The sequence below is a fragment of the Lissotriton vulgaris genome, chromosome 2_1 (assembly GCF_964263255.1).
Source record: "Lissotriton vulgaris chromosome 2_1, aLisVul1.2, whole genome shotgun sequence".
NCBI classification, from domain to species: domain Eukaryota; kingdom Metazoa; phylum Chordata; class Amphibia; order Caudata; family Salamandridae; genus Lissotriton; species Lissotriton vulgaris.
The window spans coordinates 1,833,073,442-1,833,094,399 of record NC_141687.1 but is presented as its reverse complement, the minus strand read 5'-3'; the positions used below and the strand labels follow the sequence as shown (position 1 = coordinate 1,833,094,399).

At 47.2% G+C, this 20,958-nt stretch overlaps 1 protein-coding gene across 4 annotated transcripts in view; it reads right to left on the bottom strand.

Annotated features, from left to right (window-relative positions):
* The window catches only part of ITGA11 (integrin subunit alpha 11), a 592,938-nt gene that overhangs the window by 406,465 nt on the left and 165,515 nt on the right, over positions 1–20,958 (bottom strand). For 3 of the 4 annotated variants that reach the window (XM_086957973.1, XM_086957974.1, XM_086957975.1), the window contains one exon: positions 6,758–6,849. In XM_086957973.1, coding sequence (XP_086814099.1) covers positions 6,758–6,849 — 92 coding nt within the window. The remainder of the gene's footprint in view (positions 1–6,757; positions 6,850–20,958) is intronic. The other variant, XM_086957976.1, reaches the window with a different exon arrangement.

Here is a 20,958-nt window from a genome sequence, read left to right as displayed (position 1 = left end):
AACTCCCCAGCCTAATAGGAGCCAATCCTCCCTGCTCCCACAGACACCCATCGCTGTTCCTGCTCCACAGGAAGAAGATGTGGTCTGTCGTGGTGGAAGTGTTACAGTGTAAGTGTGCCACACGTCATGTCGGTGGACAAGCATTGTTTCCAGATGTATTCTAAACCTCTGCATAATTCAGCATACACTTCTAACACTAAGAGGAGCTTTTGACAATCTAAAAGACATTTTAGGTTTCATGCTTCCCACCTACACGAAGGTGCTTTGTTTTGAAATATGGTTCTAACCAGCGCCTAATTTGTAAAAGAGAGAGTGCCATGCCTGAATCTCTGCTCGGAAGCCCGCAGCCGGTGCAATTAAACATCAGAGCACCGAATACCAACTCTGGAAGTCTGAAATCCTCCCCATGACTCTTTAGCCCACTACCAGAGCCTCATCTCACTCCTGCAGATTCCTACTTTCTCTGTTTATGATGGTTTTGCAGTCTTTCTCTTCCTCCATCTTTGCGAACTGTGCGTTCTTTCCTCACTTCACTCAGAAAATGTCTGATGCAGGAAAATAAGTTCTGGTCCCTAAAAATAAGTGTGGGTGGCCCCCAATGGCAACCACCAGCTCAAAGTAAGTGATGGTTACAAAAAAATCAAGTACAAAGCACCACTCATATCCTCCAAGTGTTTGTGAAAGGGATTACAATCGGTACTCCAGAAGGTTGACCTAACACAGTGGTGACTGCCACCCATTCTAAGTTCGATGTCAGTGAAAAGCTTTTGCTGTTGCTAATATATAAAAGAAGAAAGAAAACCATCCTATGGACATTTTAAAATGTCAGATTTTACCATCAAGGATACACCGGATTTAACATAGATTAGCCATTTGGCAGATTATAATATGACTATACAATTGAACTCCCACAATGAACAGGATCCATCTGTTGTGTTAGAGACAGAGATCATTGGCAGAATGGGATTTAACACCAATGCTATGATGGCCAGTCAATACAAACCAAAAAGCAAATTCTGCCCTAGATTACCAGCTGGTAATAAAGTTGATCTCTTCCAAGAGAAGTGGGGTGGAGGACTGAGAAGGAAAGGAAAATGGAGACAAGGAGGCAACTCTACTTGGATTGATGTGAAAGATATCAATGCTTTAAAGAACAATTAATCCCTAATAATTAAATCGTTGGATAAAGGAGGCAACATAGTCATTATAGAACATTGGAAAATTATGGAAAAAACTTCAAATGGTTGACTCAGAACACAAGACGGACCATCACACATGCACTATCCACCAGCAGGCTGGACTACGGGAACACTCTCTATGCCGCAATCTCCAAACAACTCCTACACAGACTCCAGACCATCCAGAACACTGATGCAAGACTCAAACTCGACCTCTCATGCTGCACCCACATCATACCGCACCTCAGGAACCTTCACTGGCTCCCCATTCACAAGCACAAACAATTTAAACTTCTCACGCATACATACAAAGCCCACACAACAAAGGACCAGAATACCTGAACTGCCGCATAAACTTCCACCAACCCACCAGATGCCTCACTCGCACACATTCCCTGCATCCGCAAAAGCGAAACTGGAGGTCACTCATTGTCGAACATCACACCCTAGACATGGAACAGCCTCCCTCAACACAACAGAGCCTTCTCCTCAATTCTTTAGTTCTGCAAGAAGCTGAAGACCTGGCTCTTCATATAAGCACCTCGAGGACCACAAAACTACACACCTGTTCAAGTGCCTGGATACCCTCTTGGGTGATTAGTGCACTATGCAAATAAATATCACATAATATAACACAACATATGGATAAGAGAATGTACTTATCGGAAGTTCATTGACAGTTAAGAAAAGAGAAACACTATCTAGTATTAAAAGATAACCGCTAAAAATCATGGAAACTGAATATCATACATTGCTAAATAAAGTGTTGAATGATGGCCTTCTGGAAGACTATAACTATTTGTGGGTGACCAATGCAAAAGTGTCAACTAATTATTTCCTTCCTAAAATACACAAAGATCTCCACAGACCACCAATGAGACCTATTGTTAGTTCCAAATGAACTCTGTTAGAGAACACCTTGAGGTATTTGGATGTATTTCTCCATCCATATGTAACAAGGCTAACCACCTACATAAAGGAACTACAGATCTTTTTTTTTAATTGATTAGGTTCCGTGGAAATCAATCTACATCAAGGTGACACGAGATATGGTGTTATTATATGCTGCACACAATCATGTCAATGGTATTTAAGCTTGTGAGTACTTTCTTTTGAGAGACAGACCATTAAAATATTTGGAGCATACAAAAATGATAATTCGGATGCTGGAATATTGTTTAAAACACACTGTTTTCCTTTTCAAAACAAATTGTATCTGCAGCAACAGGGACCAGCCATGGGGACCTCCTTCGCCCCCACATATGCAAATGTATTCATGGGGTGATGGGAGAAGGAGATTGCCTGTGCTGAGGAGAATCATACATTTATGGAGCATGTGGTTATCTGGACCCGCTTTATTGAAGATCTATTTACCCTCTGGGATGGGGATGACCATTTATTGGAGGCGCTCACAAGGGTTCTGAATAAAATTGAACTGAATATCAAATTAACTAAAATATACAGTGCTACCCACATAGAATCTTTGGATATTGTTCTAATTGTAAAGGAAAATGCCCTATATACTACAGTTCATAGAAAAACGACAGCAGTGAATTCTATGATATCTGTGCAAACAGTAGGCACCTGAAGGCATTAAAATTGAGTATTCCATATGGCCAGGTTTTAAGAACTTACACAATATGCTCAGCGGAGGAGGAGTTTGATAAGGAAACTGCCACTAAGATCAGAAGATTCAGGGACACATTAATAGCAAGTGCAATTGATGGTCAGGACCCAAATGTATGCAGACTATTCATTGAATAGAATTTGGTACATTCTGATATTAAGAAAAATCTTAAGGAAGAACTGGCATATCCTACAACATGATGAGGACATAAAGGACATTGTGGGTCCACATCTTAACATCACTTATCGGAGAACTGCTATCCTGGGAGACATTTTAACACAACATTTTTACAGCCCGAGAGAAACTCCACAGAATGACTGAGGAATTTGGGAAATGGTTCATGAAATGTGATGTTTGAAAAGCATGTCTTTATGGCCAGAACACTAAAGAATATAAAACCATTGAAGGATGGAAAATCAAGATAAAAGAAAGAATAACAAGCAATACTGAGTTTGTAGCTCATGTCCCGGAATGTGATTGTGGTAAATATTATATTGGCAGCACTATTAAAACATTGAAAGTAAGGATTTTACAACACGTAAAAGAGATAAAAAACTGCGTAGGAGCTACCCAATGACCAATCATTTCATGGAGACTCATCAAAGCTCTTTGAAGGGGTTCAAATACTCTGACATAATTCATACAAGAATACATCCAGAGGAGGGGATAGAGAGTTGGAATTGAGGAGACGGGAGTCCAGGCTGATTTTGATGATTGCAATAACATTGGCAAGAATCATAAGATACACATTATGACTCATTATCAAATGAAAAATTGTAGTTTCTTCTGACTAGGTGATTGGTTAAGTGACAAAGTGAGATCATTGCTTTAATCTTTTATATAATTGATCAGTGAAATCATTATTAGGAATAACTTGAATAATGCATTATTATTGATCAATGAGTATTTTGTAAATGTGTCATGAATTATAGTCGTTTAATTATTATGCTAAAACCTTTTTATCATATTGTACTTTACCAAATTGCACTTTATCAAATGTTTATTGCACAATTGCATGATGAACTTTGTTTTTAAATACACTTCCGCACCTTAGGCCGTTGAATTAATGCATGTAGCACTTTACTGTTGTGGATTAGTGTCACACGGAAGCACTTTAAAATAGTTCAGTCAAGTAGGTTTTGACAGATGATGGTTAAAAATCTTTTGCAAAATGTTCTTATAAATAGAATAAGTGGGCTTTTTGCAATGTATGATGAATTGGCTAGCAAGTAATGTATTTTGACTGACACATTTAGAACTTAAATAGAATCAGAAAATGGCAGCTGATATACTCTAAGAAGTATTGGTAGTTGTCAGTCTAGTTGTTAAGGGTCATTGACAATGAAGAAGGACTATATGATATGTATAGGGGAAATCAGTGTGTGGAGATTAGGTCCAAGTAGAAGATGTCAAGCCAAAACATGTTGTAGAGACAATAAATATTGCTTTAAAAATCACGGTAAGCAAAAGTGATTTCCTGAATGGTCCTGCCGTAATATCCGACATATATGAAAACATACCCTTTTAAGCTTAGTGTGCTGCACAAATTTTGCAAAAAATGAAGCAGGCAACTCTGGGTAGTTCCCAGGTTTAGTTGGGGAGCAGCTCCTTTATATGGAGAACCCTACAACTCTACCAAAACTCTGAATCTGCTCACCCTAAATTACTGTTTTTCTAGCAAAGGGACCCCATCCCCCGGGGCCAAGGCCAGACTGCCCGGACTGGGCATTAGGCATTTCCACGGGAGGCTGGAAGGAAGAGGAGGCCGGTTTGGCTACTGATTGACATTTTTGTAGCAGTGCAGCAGTTCTGAAAGCACCTGCTGCAAAGTTCCTTGAATATCTGGTAGTTTTCAGGCAACATTAAAAATGTCAAGATAACTCTGTTGATCAATGTACCTGCTGGAGAGAGAGTTGAGTTTTGTCTAGTGGCAGTTTTGGCTCATCTAAGGTAGCACAGAGGGTTAATATGCCTGCTGCAAAGGACGAGTACCATGAAGATCACAGAACAGTTTTTTTAGGTGCATAGCTTAGTGGGTTACTGCTTTTGTCACGTAGACCCTTTTGTTACTGTGCAGTCCATAAGTTACCATCGTAATCTAACACAGTGAGCTACAAAGTGCCATCAAAGAGCTACATGCAAACTACATGGTACAGGCTAGAAAGGTATCTTTTTTTTCGCCCAGTCTTCCATTATCCCAGTGTTGCTAAAAAGGGTTTGTTTGGGTAGACAGCGTATAACTGTGTTATGGTAGGGCCTTCACAAGCACAGACCACTGCACATGACGAACATGAGGATGAAATAAGCGCTCTACACACAGACACATGTAACACAGTATCTAGACAACAGCAATGTGATGGGCAGACCCACCCGCACTAGAAGCAGGTTGATATCAAAACAGATTTGTGCATGGACAGCACTTTGATGTTAGGACAGATCTTCACACTGATAGTAGTTTGATATTAGGACAGATGTGTACACATAGAGACTCTTACATCAGGACGCATCTGCTCACAAAGAGCAAATTGACAACATTGACATTAGAATAGATCGGTACAGACAGGAGTTGGATACAAGGCACAACAGTACACAGAGATTAGTCGTATAGTAGGACCGATCTGTACCCAGAGAGTAGCCTGCTATACAGACAGCAATTTGACATTATAGCAAATCTGTAAACAGAAAGCAGTTGGATATTAGGACAGATGCGTACACATAGAGTAGTTTGACACTAGGACACATCTTTATACGGGAAGTAGTTTAATATCAGGACAGAACTGTGCCCAGACAGCAGGTTCACATTAGGATAGAAATGTACACAGACAGAAGTTTGCTATTAAGTGCAGATCTGTACACGTCAACAGTTTCATACTGGGACTCATCAGTAGTGGACCAAGAGCAATATTAACATTAAGACAGATTTGTACAACTACAGATGTTTGGCTTTAGGACAGATCTGTTCACGGAAAGTAGTTTGCTATTAGGACAGATGAGTACGCAGAGAGTCAGAGAGAAGTATAATATTGGGACAGATCTTTCCAAATCTGCAGATCTTCATTTTGACATTAGGACAGATCTGTACACATACAGAAGGTTGGCGCTAGGACAGAGGTGCTCACTGAGTATTCTGTATTAGGACACATCTATGCAGAGCCAGCAGTTTGATATTAGAACAGATGTGTACACAGAGAGTAGTTTGATATTAGGACATATGTGAACACAGAGAGTAGTTTGATAATAGGACAGATGTGAACACAGAGTAGTTTGATATTAGGACAGTTGTGAACACAGAGAGTAGTTTGATAATAGGACAGATGTGAACACGGAGAGTAGTTTGATATTAGGACAGATGTGTACACAGAGAGGAGTAGTTTGATATTAGGACAGATGTGCACAGAGAGTAGTTTGATATTAGGGCAGATGTGAACCCATAGAATAGTATAATATTGGGACAGATCGGCAGACAGAGTGCCGTTTGATATTAGGACAGATCTCTTCACAGGAATAGTTTGATATTAGGACGTATGTGTACACAGAGAGTAGTTTGACATTAGGACAGATCTGCAGACAGAGTGCAGGTTGACATTAGGACAGATCAGCAGACAGAGTGCAGGTTGACATTAGGACAGATCAGCTGACAGAGTGCAGGTTGACATTAGGACAGATCAGCAGACAGAGTGCAGGTTGACATTAGGACAGATCAGCAGACAGAGTGCAGGTTGACATTAGGACAGATCTGTTCGCAGGAATAGTTTGATATTAGGACGCATGTGTACACAGAGAGTAGTTTGGCGTTAGGATGGATCTGTTGAGAGTGTAGTTTGATGTAAGTTACATAAAGAGTAGTTTGATGACTGAATGGGTGCAACAAGAGACAGAGGCCGCACAGAGAGAGTAGGAGTCAGTCAGTCAGTCCGGTGTATCATCAGGATGCAGATATGCTTATTCTTACCACAAAGCTGTTGTCCTTGGGGTTGGTGGTCAGGCTCAAGCCCAGTCGCATGTTGTCCTTCCGCTCTGACACGTTCGAAAGGGTGACTCTTCCTTGGGGAACAAAATCTCAGTTAGAAAGACTGCACCATGGACAGAAGGAAGCGAGGAGGGTGCTGCGTGCACCAAGGCCACAGCGATGGCTACTCACTACATATGCGTCTGCGAGCTCTCGTCCCAGAGGTACAGCAAAGACTGCTTTACCAGGGACTCACTCGCCCAGGGCTCGGGAACAGGAGTGATCTATCACAGTGCATGTCCTAAGCCTCAGGAATGAAGTACACAAAGGCAACCTTTAGCCCCTCCCTCCCCCCCCCCCCCCCCCACACCCTTTACCTTTCTTTTTAATGCCATTCCTTACATTTTAAGAGAGCCTGGTTACAAAACCTACACAGGAAAATACATTCCTTTATTTGAGCCCCCAAGGATTCAAGAATACCAAGGAAAAAACGTTGTGGGAAATACGACAAGGGAGGTATTGCGTTGCCAGACTTTCAACTCTATGCCTCGGCCTTTCAGCCTACAAACTTCAGCTCCTTCCTGACTGATTTGAGTGGCTCTGGGGGTAACCACTTGATTAAAGCGATGATGAATGAGGTGAAGAGGGGAGACTCTAAGCTCATGACAAGTTTGGCGACATTAGATACTTCAAAAAGGTGAGGTGAAATGTTCTACTGGCGGCAGTACTACTGTGGGCACAGATCAAGGCGAGAAGCAAGTCTGCCCTACTACAGCAGGCTGCCCCAGCCTGGGATTCCCCTGGTACCCCTGAGTGTTTGAAAGATAGGATGACAATTGGATTTATAGATGTCAGAATTTTGAATTTAGATGAGCCGCTCCAGGCCATGAAACTCTGTTTTTACTGAGGGATCCACCTCTAAATTCAAGTCATATCAGTTGAATAGCTGGGCCCAGGCTCTGGGAGAGAACAGTGGCACAAATGAGCTGGAAGAAGATTTGATTGATGGGCCTCAGTGACAGAAGGCAGTGTCAGTGTGGTATTGGTTAGTTCTGGAAATCATGGACGGAGACTTCTGCCTGTCTGTGATGTTGTGGGAAGAGCACTTGCCGAGGCCACGCATAGATCTGGTAGGGCAAGTATCTATGTGTACTTTGTCTAGCACAGTAAAACCGCCTTTGTGAGAAGAAACCATTTGTTCTCGGGCCACTGAGTGTTGTGATCACCTAGGAGAATGGCTAAGTTGCGAGGATCGGAGAAGGCCCTTTGCAAGAAGTACGGGCTGTGCTATGCCAACGATTTTCCTATGTTCGTGGCTTGTCCCAGTATCCAGGAATTGGGGAGAGGTCGGAAAGGTTGAGTGGTATGTTCCGGAGATTGCATGGAGGTGAGCCCTGAACTGATTGGTTTCTGTTGTTCCCCAGGACTGGGGGCACCCCAGGGTTATAGCAGCAAACTGTTGTTTTATTTAATATTACTGGGGTGAAGAGAAATTTTTAAGCAGTGGATATCTACCTCTGGTCCTTGTAAGGCTGAATGGTTGAACTCAGTCTTTTACGTACGTAAGACTGACACAAGTTGCCCCGAGGCAAAAAGAGCTAAAATATGGGTCCCCTTGATCACATGTCTGGGAAGAGAATGCGGGGAGAGAAACCCAGGGCAAGTTTGGTCGGCCAGTGAGATGTTTCGGCTCCCTTCTCAGTCCAATGATTAAGCCAACTGGATTCCACGACACAGTGTCGGATACATTTTAGCTTGAGGAAGTCGGAACCTTCTTCACCAACTGAGAAACGCACTTCTTCTTGAGGGTGGATCTAGGGATAGTGGATGGAAATCTAAGTAGCCAGTCGGAAGTGAGCATGGAGAATAAGGACACACATTAATGAATAATATTTTAACTTTTACATGGCCACCATGGTCTCCTCTTATGACCTCTGAGAGACTGGTGGGTTTCTGCCTAACTGGGATGTGCACAAGTCTTTGAACAGGGCCTGGAATAGACGCTGGGCAGATGGAGGTCCTAGCTGGACTTTGTCATTGGTTCCAGCTGGGGAAGGGATGGAGTCAGAGAATCCACAGAGACGCCAATAAAGCACAAGCTCGGAGAGACCCAAGAATCTCCATCTGCTCCCAGGACGAGCAGCCCACTTCAGGGACTGGACACCTCGCCAGAGTAGGCGCTTCCACTTCTAAGAGGACACAGAAGGCAAGCACACCACCAGGCACAAGGCCTTCTCCATCACGGGCTGTTTTAATTTTTATTGCATCTTCAATGGCGTGCCTATGGGCAACATGCCTTTAGTTTTCCTTTTTATGGGTCAATGACGAGTTGTTCCGAACAATATATTTTAAGACCTGCCAACCTTATGCAAGAAGCCTTTCAAATGACTAATTAACACATCGCTCCCCTCAGCCAATAACAAACCTCCTGCAATGACCGAATTCATCTGAAAAGCTTTCAAAGGGTTCGCTGACAGGCACTAGAGGATTCTGGGAGGTGAGCCAAGGTTTGGCCTGTCTGACTCCGGGTACCAGCTGTTTGGCAGGCTTTGGCCCATGGCTTCCGCTTGCTTTGGTAACGGTGGCCTTGCATGCACTGGAGGGGTGATTGAGGGTGGAGGGATGTGCACCGAGGTGGGCGGGGAAACACTGCAGACAAGCATTGTGCCTGGTACAGGAAGGCCTGGTATATCACCTGTTTGAAGGGGTTCTCGTAAAATGCAATTCTGCAGAATATTCTGCACAGATTTAATAAAATAAAATAAAAAGTTTCAAGCTCATATGTATCAAATGCCACAGATGTTTCTGCACAGTGGCACACCAAGTTCAAAAGTTAACTGGCCACCTTTCAGTTGCCGATTGCTAGATTCCGTTGTTAAACTGATACTAATGAGGTGAAACTTTGCCCAGACAATATCAATTTGTGTTAAAATGACAGGGTAGAGAAATAATCCTGCCGCTGATTGTGGTGAGTATGCTCATCATTTTCCTTTTCTTTCCCTATAATGTGTCCCTCCATTGCCTCATTTGCCTCATAAATAATCCGCATAATTCCAGTAGCCCTTTCTATATGTACACATTTAAACAGGGGTTTCCATGCATTACTGCTCTACATAAACATGCAGGGACAGATTTACAAGCTCCCTGCGCCACCAGTATGTCACTTTTCGTGAAGTACTGGTGGCGCAGGGGGCTCCTCTATATTTACAAGGACAGGAAAAGCCATCCTGCGTGACTTTTCCTCTCCTTGTAAATACGGCCGCTTCACACGCAGCACTTTGCGTCGAAGGGGCATTCCATGGGCGTTGCTGTGGGTGTTCCCTCGCAACACCCATGGAACAAGACACATCTCCAGATTTACGAGAAATCGTAAATCTGGAGATGCGTCTGAACGTTATGCCACCCTAGAGGTGGCGTAGGGAGGCGCAACGAGGAGAAATGTTTCATTTCTCCTCGTTTTTTCCTCTTTCAATGCGTGCTGCATTCTACAGCACGCATCGAAAGAGGAAAAAGCCTTTAGTGATTGTTTTTGTGCAGGAAGGTGCCCCTTCCTGCACAAAAACAATAGCCCCATGGCGCAGCCATTCTGGCACCATGGTGCAAGGGTGCCTGCGCTGGCGATTGACAGCTGCTTGTGCGCCAGCACAGGAATACAACATATTCTTGTAAATATGTCGCATACCTGTGCTTTGAAAGTGCCACAGCGTGGCGCAGCCAAATGACTTTCTGTGCCACACTGCGGCACTTTCTCGTAGATCTGCCCCCTAGTGTCAGTCCCAACAATGCAGCCGCCGGTGCAGAGAATCTCATAGGAAGGGGAACGAAGAAGAATGGGGAACGAAGAAGAATGGATAACTCGTGTTATTGATTTAAGGAAAAGACATGGCTCACAAGTAACCACACCCCTATGTTCATCAGGGAAGACATGGACCACTTCCTGCATAGGATCAGTACAAGGACCGCGCCAGTCCACCCACCCAAACACACCACAAGAGGTAGCATCACCAGTGTGTCATAGACCCTAGTGCAAGGAAAGAAATGGGTCCGCCTTAGGCTGCTGTTCGAATGGTTAAATATAGCAATAATCAGGGTTCAGCAGACCCTTCAGGCGTCTGGTCCCCGGTGGCACTGCACCTGCTGCACTAGCGGAAGCTTGCCTCCAGGTAACATGCTATCCGTGAGCCATGCAAGCAGCAACTGATCCCTAGCTAAGGATATTGTCGAGTGAGCCTGGGAGAGGAAAGCAAGACTGTTGATGGCTATTGATAAATGTGCCACTGACCTTCCCTCTTGGGGAATCACAACGGACAGCGAAAGGAGGACAGATAGGTGGAGAGTGAGACACACAACAGACAGCGGAAGGAGGGCGGGTGGACACAGGCCCGTGACAGGAGGGCAGATGGGTGGAGAAACACACCGGACAGCGGAAGGAGGGCAGGTAGGTGGGGAAACACAGCAGAGGGATGGCAGGTGGGGAAACACATCAGGCAGTGGAGTGATGGCGGTGTCGAGTCGTGGGCCCTCGGCCCACATACTACGGAATAACTGACTCTGACACAGTAGTTCTGGTTACTCAACTGGCCTCGAGCACGTGCACCCGGGCCTCTTTATTAGCCGGCTCACGTCACTCGTGACGCCAGTGGTGGATGGGTGTGGGGTGCAGTGTGTCCACTCCCATAAGGGGAGTGCCACCTAGACCATTCCCTGTCGAGACACTAGAACGTGTCTCGCAGGACACTACATTCCTTTCCACCTTTATTAAAGAACAAACAAAATAGTAGTCCAACCTGTAGGGAGAAAACTATTAACTAAAACACCACAGGGTCCATCAGTCTTCTGAGACAGGTGGCAGGAAGACACCAGACGTAGGTTGATGACTGTGCCTGCAGCAAGACTTTCTTGGTTGGTGCTCGTAGTTTAACCTGACTGGTTCAGGACACGACCACTGGCTCGGAGACGTCCACTGCATGGCGACAGTTCAATTGGAATGGCATGTCTTGCATGATTTCCCTTTTTGATGTAGGTGATGGTCTGTGGTGAATTCAAAACAGTTCTTTCAAAGGGGATGCGTCATGAGCATGGACGGAGTTCATGGTAATTGTTCAGGGAGGTGTTGCCTGGTCACTTGTCTCTGTGGACCCTTTTGGCTGCAACCGATGACCCGTCGGCGGGGCAAAATCTCTTTTCACTCTCACGTCTGGAGAGGCCCATTGCTGGGGTTGCTGCGAGACTGCAGGAAGGCTACCCTGGGACCACTTGTGTGCTGACTGGGGCAGCTGCAGGGTCACCTAGGAGCCTTTGCTTGGTCGCACGCACAACCCTCTAGGGTGGAAGTGTCTTGGCCGATGCTTGCTCTCACTACCGCGGTTCAGGGGTGTGCGCGGTTCACAAGTAGCCTCTGGTCTCTTTTCTCGGCTGGTGTGGCAACAGCGTGTGACTCCAGTCCATCTATACTCTGGGAGTGGTGTTTGACGCATGTGGTGATGGCTGGCGTGATGGCAGTTGCCAGCCAGGTGGTGACTCAGGATGACAGGTGGTGGTGACGTGCTGGGAGAGTTGGATGTCAGCAGGGATTTGATAGCCCTGTGCCTCCGCCTTGGTGAGGTTGAGTTTCTGTGACGGCGTGACACGTAGTGTGTGGATCCTCTGTTGCCTGGCTTGGGATCACTGATGACTCCGTCTGGAGGCGGTGTGAGGAAAACCACTCAATACCAAACTTCACCCATGGCATCTGCAGTCAGGAGCAGGGATGCCGTTTGACTTAGACTGCTGACACTCTGGGGTGGACGATCATCTGGCAGCGCGTTGGGGTGATACATGGATTGCGTTTGCTGTGGCTTGTGTTCGGCTCTCCCTTAAGGCTGTACCCAGGGACGCCGGTTGACGCTCACCTGGGGAAACTTTGGGATGATACTCGGTCTGCGCTCCCTGCGGCTTACTCATGGTTCTCCCTTGAGGCTGTATCCGGGGACGCCGATTGACGCTCACCTGGAGAGGCGTTGGGATGAGACTCAGTTTGCGTTTGCTGTGGCTTACTCTTGGTTCTCCCTTGAGCCTGTGCCCCGGGACGCCGATTGACTCTCACCTGGGGAAGTGGTGGGATGAGACTCGGTTCTCACTTGCTGCCGCTGTCGTGTGGTTCTCCTTAGTGCTGTCGCCAGGGCCGTCCATCCACCTTGGTGTCTTTGGAGGTGTTCTTGGGTGTGTTGCTACGAGTCCTTGGGCTTCTCCTCTTGTTGTCTTTGACGCACCTGTCCAGTTCTTCTGTGTGGCTAAATTTTCTACTCTTCTTCTTCTTCTTGGGCAGTGACATGCCCCATGTTCGAACAAGGCCAACGGGCCTATTAACTTCAATGGTCTCAAGACCATTCAGGCGAATATTCCGGCACTCTTCTCGGCTGCAAAGCATGCAGCCACTCATACTGGCATACTGGGTGCTCTTTCTTCAGGCAGCTTCTCGACGCTCCTGCTCCGGGTGTTCCCTCTCCAGGGAATGACTTCCACGGGCAGTGGTGAGCTGTGGTGGCGACTGGCCACTTGTGGTGTACGACTCTCCTCACCTCTGTCTTTGGTCGCTGACGACTCCTGTTTGAGGCAGTGTGAGGGAGGACACTGTGCTGTGTTTTGGCCCAGTCTGGGTTCCATGGCTGCTGTGGAGATGTGTGGGACCTCCTTGCTGGTTTCAGCAGTGCTTCCTTTCTCTTGGGGAGATTCATTTTCTCCTGGGCGTGCACCTGTGCTGGCGCGCTTCTGGGTGCGTGCGGCACGTACCTCGGACTGCGTGCTTCTCATTGCTAGGGCGCCCTCTTCTGGCACCGGTCGTGCCTGCTCTTCGTCTTTGCGGTGGTGCTTGTTGACAGCCAGGGGCATATGACGCTCTTCTCCCATGTGGAGGCGTTGGGCCGCCGCTGATGGGTCACTTTCTGCCCCAGTCTTTTCTTGCACTTTTGGCAGGGGGTAGTCTACCTTGAGCTGTTGCTTGATCAGTGATCTCCTTGCTGTGACTGATTCTTGTTGGCGTGGCTGCTTTTGTGAGGCGCTGCGATGTTCACATGCGACCGCCAGGTGGCGCCAAGACCGTCTTTCCGATCACCATTTGTGAGCGTGATGTTGGAGTTCTGCGGGCAGGCCTCTGCGTTTGCGGGCCGTCTCTGTGTGTAGGAGGCTGGAGTACTATCGGGGACTTTCCCCGCAGGCCAGTTGCAGCTTGGGGCCGGAACCTGGAAAACAGCGCGTCTAGGATGGCACTTCTGTGTGGAGCAGCAAACTGCGGGTGAGACGAGTTCCAGGCACCCAACCAGGTAACGGGGCGTTGACTGGTTCTCGGCGCGGGTCCTTACGCTTTTGCTTCTTCCCCGGCGCATATGTGACAGTTCTGTGTGGCGGTGCACCGTTCACGTTGGGGCGATTATTGCCCTACCTCTCGCGTTGCAGCTGCTCTCAGGCCTTTGTGGTGCTCGACACTCTCCTGCTTCGGGCTTTTCTGGTGGGCACTCTGCTGGGTTGCTGCACGGTGGCCCACTCATCCCCCGTGCGTGGGTGCCTCCGGAGCCGAATCACGGGAGCTTAACCATTCAGCCTGTCGCTGGGTTGCGATGTGACCGCCGCCAGCCGTCGCATCGGCTGCCCTTGTGCTCAGGACAGAAACAGGGGCTGTCGTTGGGGGTCGCTGCCTCATCCCCTGCCCCTGTTGCTAAATATTTTGTCCACCCTAAGCGTGGAAGGGTATACTCAGATGTGAGTCCCTTGCTCATTGCACCATCAGGATTCAAGCAAGCCGGGCCGACGACGGCTGAAATGTCACAAACCGGTCCCCGGAAGCTTGTTTCCTTACCAGTGTAAGAATTGGCTTGGTAGTTTGGTTTGCCCTGTTCCCATCATGCACTGGGACAGGAACAGACTAATTTGAATATAGCCAGGTTCTGAGCTGGGATGGTGCAGTGAGCTAAAAAACGGTGTTGGATCTAGCCCTGATCTCTTGACTGGGTGAGAGTATTCTGCTTAATTCAGAAACTCTGTCCATCACCACCCCTTGTTGTTAAATATTTTGTCCACCCTAAGCGTGGAAGGGTATACTCAGATGTGAGTCCCTTGCTCATTGCACCATCAGGATTCAAGCAAGCTGGGCCGACGACGGCTGAAATGCCGGAAAACCGGTCCCCGGAAGCTTGTTTCCTTCCCAGTGTAATAATTGGCTTGGTAGTTTGGTTTGCCCTGTTCCCATCATGCACTGGGACAGGAACAGACTAATTTGCATATAGCCAGGTTCTGAGCTGGGATGGTGCAGTGAGCTAAAAAACGGTGTTGGATTTAGCCCTGATCTCTTTACTGGGTGAGAGTATTCTGCTTAATTCAGAAACTCTGTCCATCACCACCCCTTGTTGTTAATCATCCCCTGCCGCAGCGTCAGCCTGAGCCCGGGAGTAGGCTCATTGTACCCTCCCTGGTCACGTGGTGGGGCTTTCGCTTACCACAGCATTGGATGGCTGCGGGTCCTCTCTTGTCCAACAGAGCCAAGGGGGTGGGAGGCAGCCAGTCATCAGGCGCCCCTCTGTGAAGGTGTTTGACTTGAACCTCATGGCAGTGGGGATCTCACATCCGGTTGTAATTTCCTTCCCATGAGGAATAACGAAGCACCTATCGGCGGGCACACGAGGTCAGACCCGCCTCGTCGCCATTGTCGAGTCGTGGGCCCTCGGCCCACATACTACGGAATAATTGACTCTGACACAGTAGTTCTGGTTACTCAACTGGCCCCGAGCACGTGCACCCGGGCCTCTTTATTAGCCAGCTCACGTCACTCGTGACGCCGGTGGTGGATGGGTGTGGGGTGTAGTGTGTCCACTCCCATAAGGGGAGTGGCTCCTAGACCAGTGCCTGTCGAGACACTAGAACGTGTCTCGCAGGACACTACAGGCGGGTGGGTGGGGAAAGCCAACAGACAGCGGGTGGGTGGGGGAACACACTAGAGAGCGGGAGGAGGGTGGGTGGGTCACTTACCTATTTCAAGTATTTCTCGGTTTTTATGGAGGCATACTGGTTTCTCAATAGACGGAAGATTATGTTTGCGTTAATTTTAAGTTTTCTCTGTGAATAGTGGCCAACGTGGCATTTTAGTTATATTGCCAGGGATGGGGTGAGCCTTAGCAGCTAATCACTTTGTTAATTCAGGGTTTGAAGAATTATAAACGAATCAAGTACTGATATGCTATTAGCATATCGTTTTCAGAACTGTTAGAGATTAGCCTAAACCGCTAGGTTTCTAAACTTACAAAATAGTAGACGTTAAAAATTGTCAGTAATTAAGCTGAGACTAAAAACTGTGATTTATGTTTTTTAAGTATGGATACCTGGGCCAAATACATTGATCCCTGCTGAAAAAACTTAGGGCCTCATTATGATGGAGGATTTTCCGCCTCCTCGGGGCCGGGGGAAGCCACCTCCGGCCCGGAGGAGGCGGAAAATCCTCTGCGGACTCACCAAAGACCCACCGCCACATTACGATGGCTGGTGGGTCTTGGTTACTGTCCCCTGCTATTCCGCCGCGGTCGGATTACAACCGGGGCGGAAAAGCTCTCATTTGGCTGGCAGTGTCTATCAGACACCGCCAGCCAAATTAGGAAGCATTTGTAAACATGCTTTTCCGCTGCGGTTTTTCCGCCGTGGAAAAGCATGTGTATTTTTGATTTTGGGGGCCCGTTGCGGGCCCCCAGGGTGTTGGCGGGTGGGGGGTGCACATGGGGGAACCTATGGTACCCCCCAGCATTTACTTGCACAAAGCGTCAGGCACCGCGCGGTGCCTGCCGCTTTGTGTATGTAAATGTTAAATATCCAGGATGTGACCGCCAGGGTGACGGTCACATCCTAATCGCAAATGAGGGAACGCCGCAGCCCATGCTGACGTTCCCTCATCCTCTGGGGTCGCGGATGGACGCAAGTCCGTCCGCGATCCTAATGAGGCCCTATGTTTGCATCAATAATATTCAAATACATTTATATGCACTTAAGCTGATTCGACCTAACAGAAAAAATAGTGTGTGATTATATTATCAAGGTAAATGGAAAAATGTTGTTTCTTTATTTTGACATAATTGATGACACCTTATGTGTGGGATATTCGATATATTGATAAATTCATTGGGTGTTATATTGCTTATTTTCAGAATACCACTGGCGGGGGGTTGATAGATTGATTTTTCATTTGTCAGCAATGGATGCTTCCCCACGTAAGAATTAAGTGCAATAGTGGAGTCCATGAACATACCGTGATATTAATACATTTTCACTACACCCAGTATGTACTAGAAAAAACTTCTTCTAGTTTTCTTGAAAATTATTAGCTATTCACAAATGGATTTGTAATTAGCTTATGATGGCTTTGTCTTTATAGATCGTATTAGAGTGGAGACTTGTCCCCTCTATATTTTCAGTAGCTATACACTTCTGAAAAACTGCGTCAGGTGAAGAATATTTCCTGTGAAGAAAGCCAATCTGTCTAAATTTTGGTGGGTACTATGTCTCCATTCATTTAATTAGGATTATAGAAGAGAGAGACAATATTTACTAATATGTACTGGACAAAGTGTATAATATTATCTGCAGAGAGCTAAGTTTTTAGCCCTGAGCCTCTATGGAATAACTGTCCTGTTGGCACAATCAATTAGTATAAATGAAGGATTCTTATAAAGACAATTATCTTGTTGAGAGTGAATGTGTATGGGTTTTGTGTTGTTTGATAATCACTGTACAGAGCCATTAGTTCAATATGTTTTTTCTAAAGATTGAGATGTAATGTGAATAAATTGAGTGGTTTTGTAATTATATCAATACACCACGCTGATAACAACTTGATCATTCTATATATTTCCATATAGACAAAAGTGCTGGGCGAGATTAATAGTAAAGCCTGAAGAAGGCGGTTGGACCTGAAGATACCTCCGAAACGCGTCACTTCTTGGACTACGTGCTATAAAAGTTGTTTTGTTAATCATATGGATCTATTGTGCAACATATGAAAAGGATAACAAAAAAGATTAAATATTGATCTGCTGTTTAGGATTTTTTTAAATTTTGTGCTTATTGATCTGCACTTTTTGTTATATATGTGATTTTATATTGTGAATTTATGTGGATATTGTATTTTGATATTTTAAGTGATCATTATAAAAATCAAAAGAAAGAAGAACGTTTTTAAATCAAATAAATAAGGATTTTCATATTGGATTTTTGGGCTACTCTGCCATTGACTCGGTGATAGTTGAATGTGTTATGTGGTGTGACATTGTTATGGTATGCAACTAAACTGTCCCAAAGGTAATTTATTTAAACCCGGTGGGAAAGCACACCAGACAGCAGGAGGAGGAAGGGTGGGAGGAGAAACATCAGATAGCGAAAGGAGGGGGGTGGGTGGAAAAACACATCAGTCAGCGGAAAGAGGGCGGGTGGGTGGGGAAACACAGACAGTGGAAGGTGGGCAGGTGGGTGGGGAAACACATACAGGGGAAGAAGGGTGGGCGGGCGGAAAAACACAACAGACAGCGGAAAGAGGGCGGGTGGGTAGGAAAGCACATCGGACAGTGGAAGGAGGGCTGGTGGGTAGGGAAACCCATCAGACAGCGGAAAGAAGGGCAGGTGGGTGGGGAAACACATCGGACAGTCGAAGAAGGGCAGGTGGGTGGGGAAACACACTGGACAGCGGAAAGACGTGGGTGGGAAAACACATCAGACAGTGGAAGGAGGACGGGTGAGTGGGTAAAGACATTGAGCAGTGGAAGGAGGGTGGGTGGATGGGGAAACACATTGGACAGCAGAAAGAGGGTGAGTGGATGGGGAAACACATTGGAGAGTGGACAGAGGGCAGGTGAGTGGGGGAATGCATCAGACAGTGGAAGAAGGGCAGGTGTACATCAGACAGCAGAACTGGGAAAACACATTGGACAACAGAAAGAGGGAGGGTGTGTGAGTAAACACATCAGAGAGGGGAAGGAGGGTATGTGAGTGGGAAAACACATCCGACAGTGAATGAATGAATGAATACACATTTATATTGCGCATGGCTATCCTGAGGCATCCCAGCGCATTTAGGGCAGCTAGAGTTTCACCGCCACTCATGGGAAAAGAAAGATCTTCAGCAATTTCCTGAAGTGGAGATAATTGGGTTCAAGACGGATGGAGTCGGGGAGTCGGTTCCACAGTTTCGCCGCATGAAGCTTGAATCTTAGACCACCCATACGTGCCCGACAAATCCTAGGGACTGACAAAAACTTTTTAATGTTGGATCTGAGTGTCCGAGAGACCTGATGAAGTTGAATCATAGGCAGGATCACGAGGGTCCGTTGCCAGTGATGGATTCGTGTACAGTGCACATGGCTTTAAACCAGATTCTTTGTTGCACTGGGAGCCAGTGCAACTGACAGACCGCTGACTTAGCTGAGGTGCACCTCGGAACATTCAGTAGAAGTCGCGCAGCACAATTCTGGACAACTTGTAAGATCTTAATAGTCCCCTGTGGAGCGCCCAGATAGATCGCATTAGAGTAATCAAGTCGCAATAAAATAAGGGCTTGCACCAGCAGACGTCTGGCGTCAAAGGGAAGAAGTGGCAAGATCTTCCTCAACAATCTAATCAGGCCATAGCAAGTAGCAGCCACTTTGCGCGGTTGTACAGAGAAACTAAGGGCCCTATTAGGATGGCGGACGGACCTGCGTCCGTCCGCCATCCCAGAGGAGGAGGGACCGTCCGCAGGGGCAGCCGCGGTCCCTCCGTGCAAATTAGAATGTGACCGCCACCCTGGCGGTCACATCCTGTATGTTTAACATTGCGGCGGTGCTGCTTGAAGCAGCACCGCCGCAATGTTAAAAATGCAAGCAGTGCATTTGCATGCACTAAGCGGCAGGAACCGCGCAGTGCCTGCCGCTTCGTGCATGCAAATGCAGGGGGGTACCATAGGTACTCCCCACGTGCACCCCCACCCCCCCTTCACCCTGGGGCCCGCAATGGGCCCCGAAAGAAAAGACTGTATGCCTTTTCGGGAGGCATTGCTGCCGCGGAAAGGCATAACAAAATGCAAACCCTAATATGGCTGGCGGTGTCTGATAGACACCGCCACCATATGAGAGCTTTTCCGACGCGGTCTCGCGGCGGAAAAGCGGCAGACGGAAAAATGACTCCCCAGCCATCCTAATCTGGCAGGGGGTCTTTTCTGTGTCCGCCGCGGTGAATCCGCATCCTCCGGGCCGGCGGTGGCTTCCGCCGGCCCGGAGGATGCGGATTCACCGCAATCGTAATCGGGCCCTAAGATTGGAGTCCAGCCAAACACCCAGACTCTTAATTTGTTTCTTTGGTAGAGGGGGGAGCGGGTAGTCAGCTTGGCCACCACGGATCTAGGTTGGGGGGAGCAGCATGTCCTAATACCATGACTTCGGTCTTAGAACCATTAAGTTTGAGGAAGGAAGAATCCATCCACTTAACTACGTTACCCAGACAGGTTTTAAGATTCTTATCATTCATATCATGCTGGCAAAGGGACACCACCAGCTGGATATCGTCAGCATAAGTAACCAGCTGGACCCCCCAGGGAAGCACAATGTCCGCAAGGGGCCGCCTGTAGATGTTGAACATGGTGGGGCTTAAGGAAGATCCCTGGGGGACACCATACTGTAAAGGGGTCTGTCTTGAAAGAACCTCATCTTCAAAGACCATGGACAGTGGAGGGCAGGTGGGTGGGAAACACATCCGATAGCGGAGGGAGGGCGGGTGGGTGGAGAAACACCTCGGATAGCAGAGGGAGGGCGGGTGGAAAAAAATATCCTGCAGGGGAAGGAGTGCAGGTGGGTGGGGAAACAAATCAAACAGCGGAAGGGAAGCAGGTGTATGGGGAAATAACTAGGACAGCAGAAGGAAGGCGGGTGGGTGGGGAAACACATTGGACGATGGAAGGAGGCTGATGGGTGGCGTAACACATCAGACAGCTGAAGGAGAGCGAGTTGGTGGGGAAACACATCAGACAGCTGAAGGAGGGCTGGTGGGCGGGGGTACATCAGACAGCAGAAGGAGGACGGGTGGTTAAGGGTACATCAGAAAGCGGAAGAAGGATGGATGGGTGGGAATACATAAATTGGCAGAAGGCGTGTGGGTCGGGGAACTTTTTACAGCGGGTTGAGGGTGGGTGGGTGAGGGCGAACATTGGATAGTGAAAGGAGGGC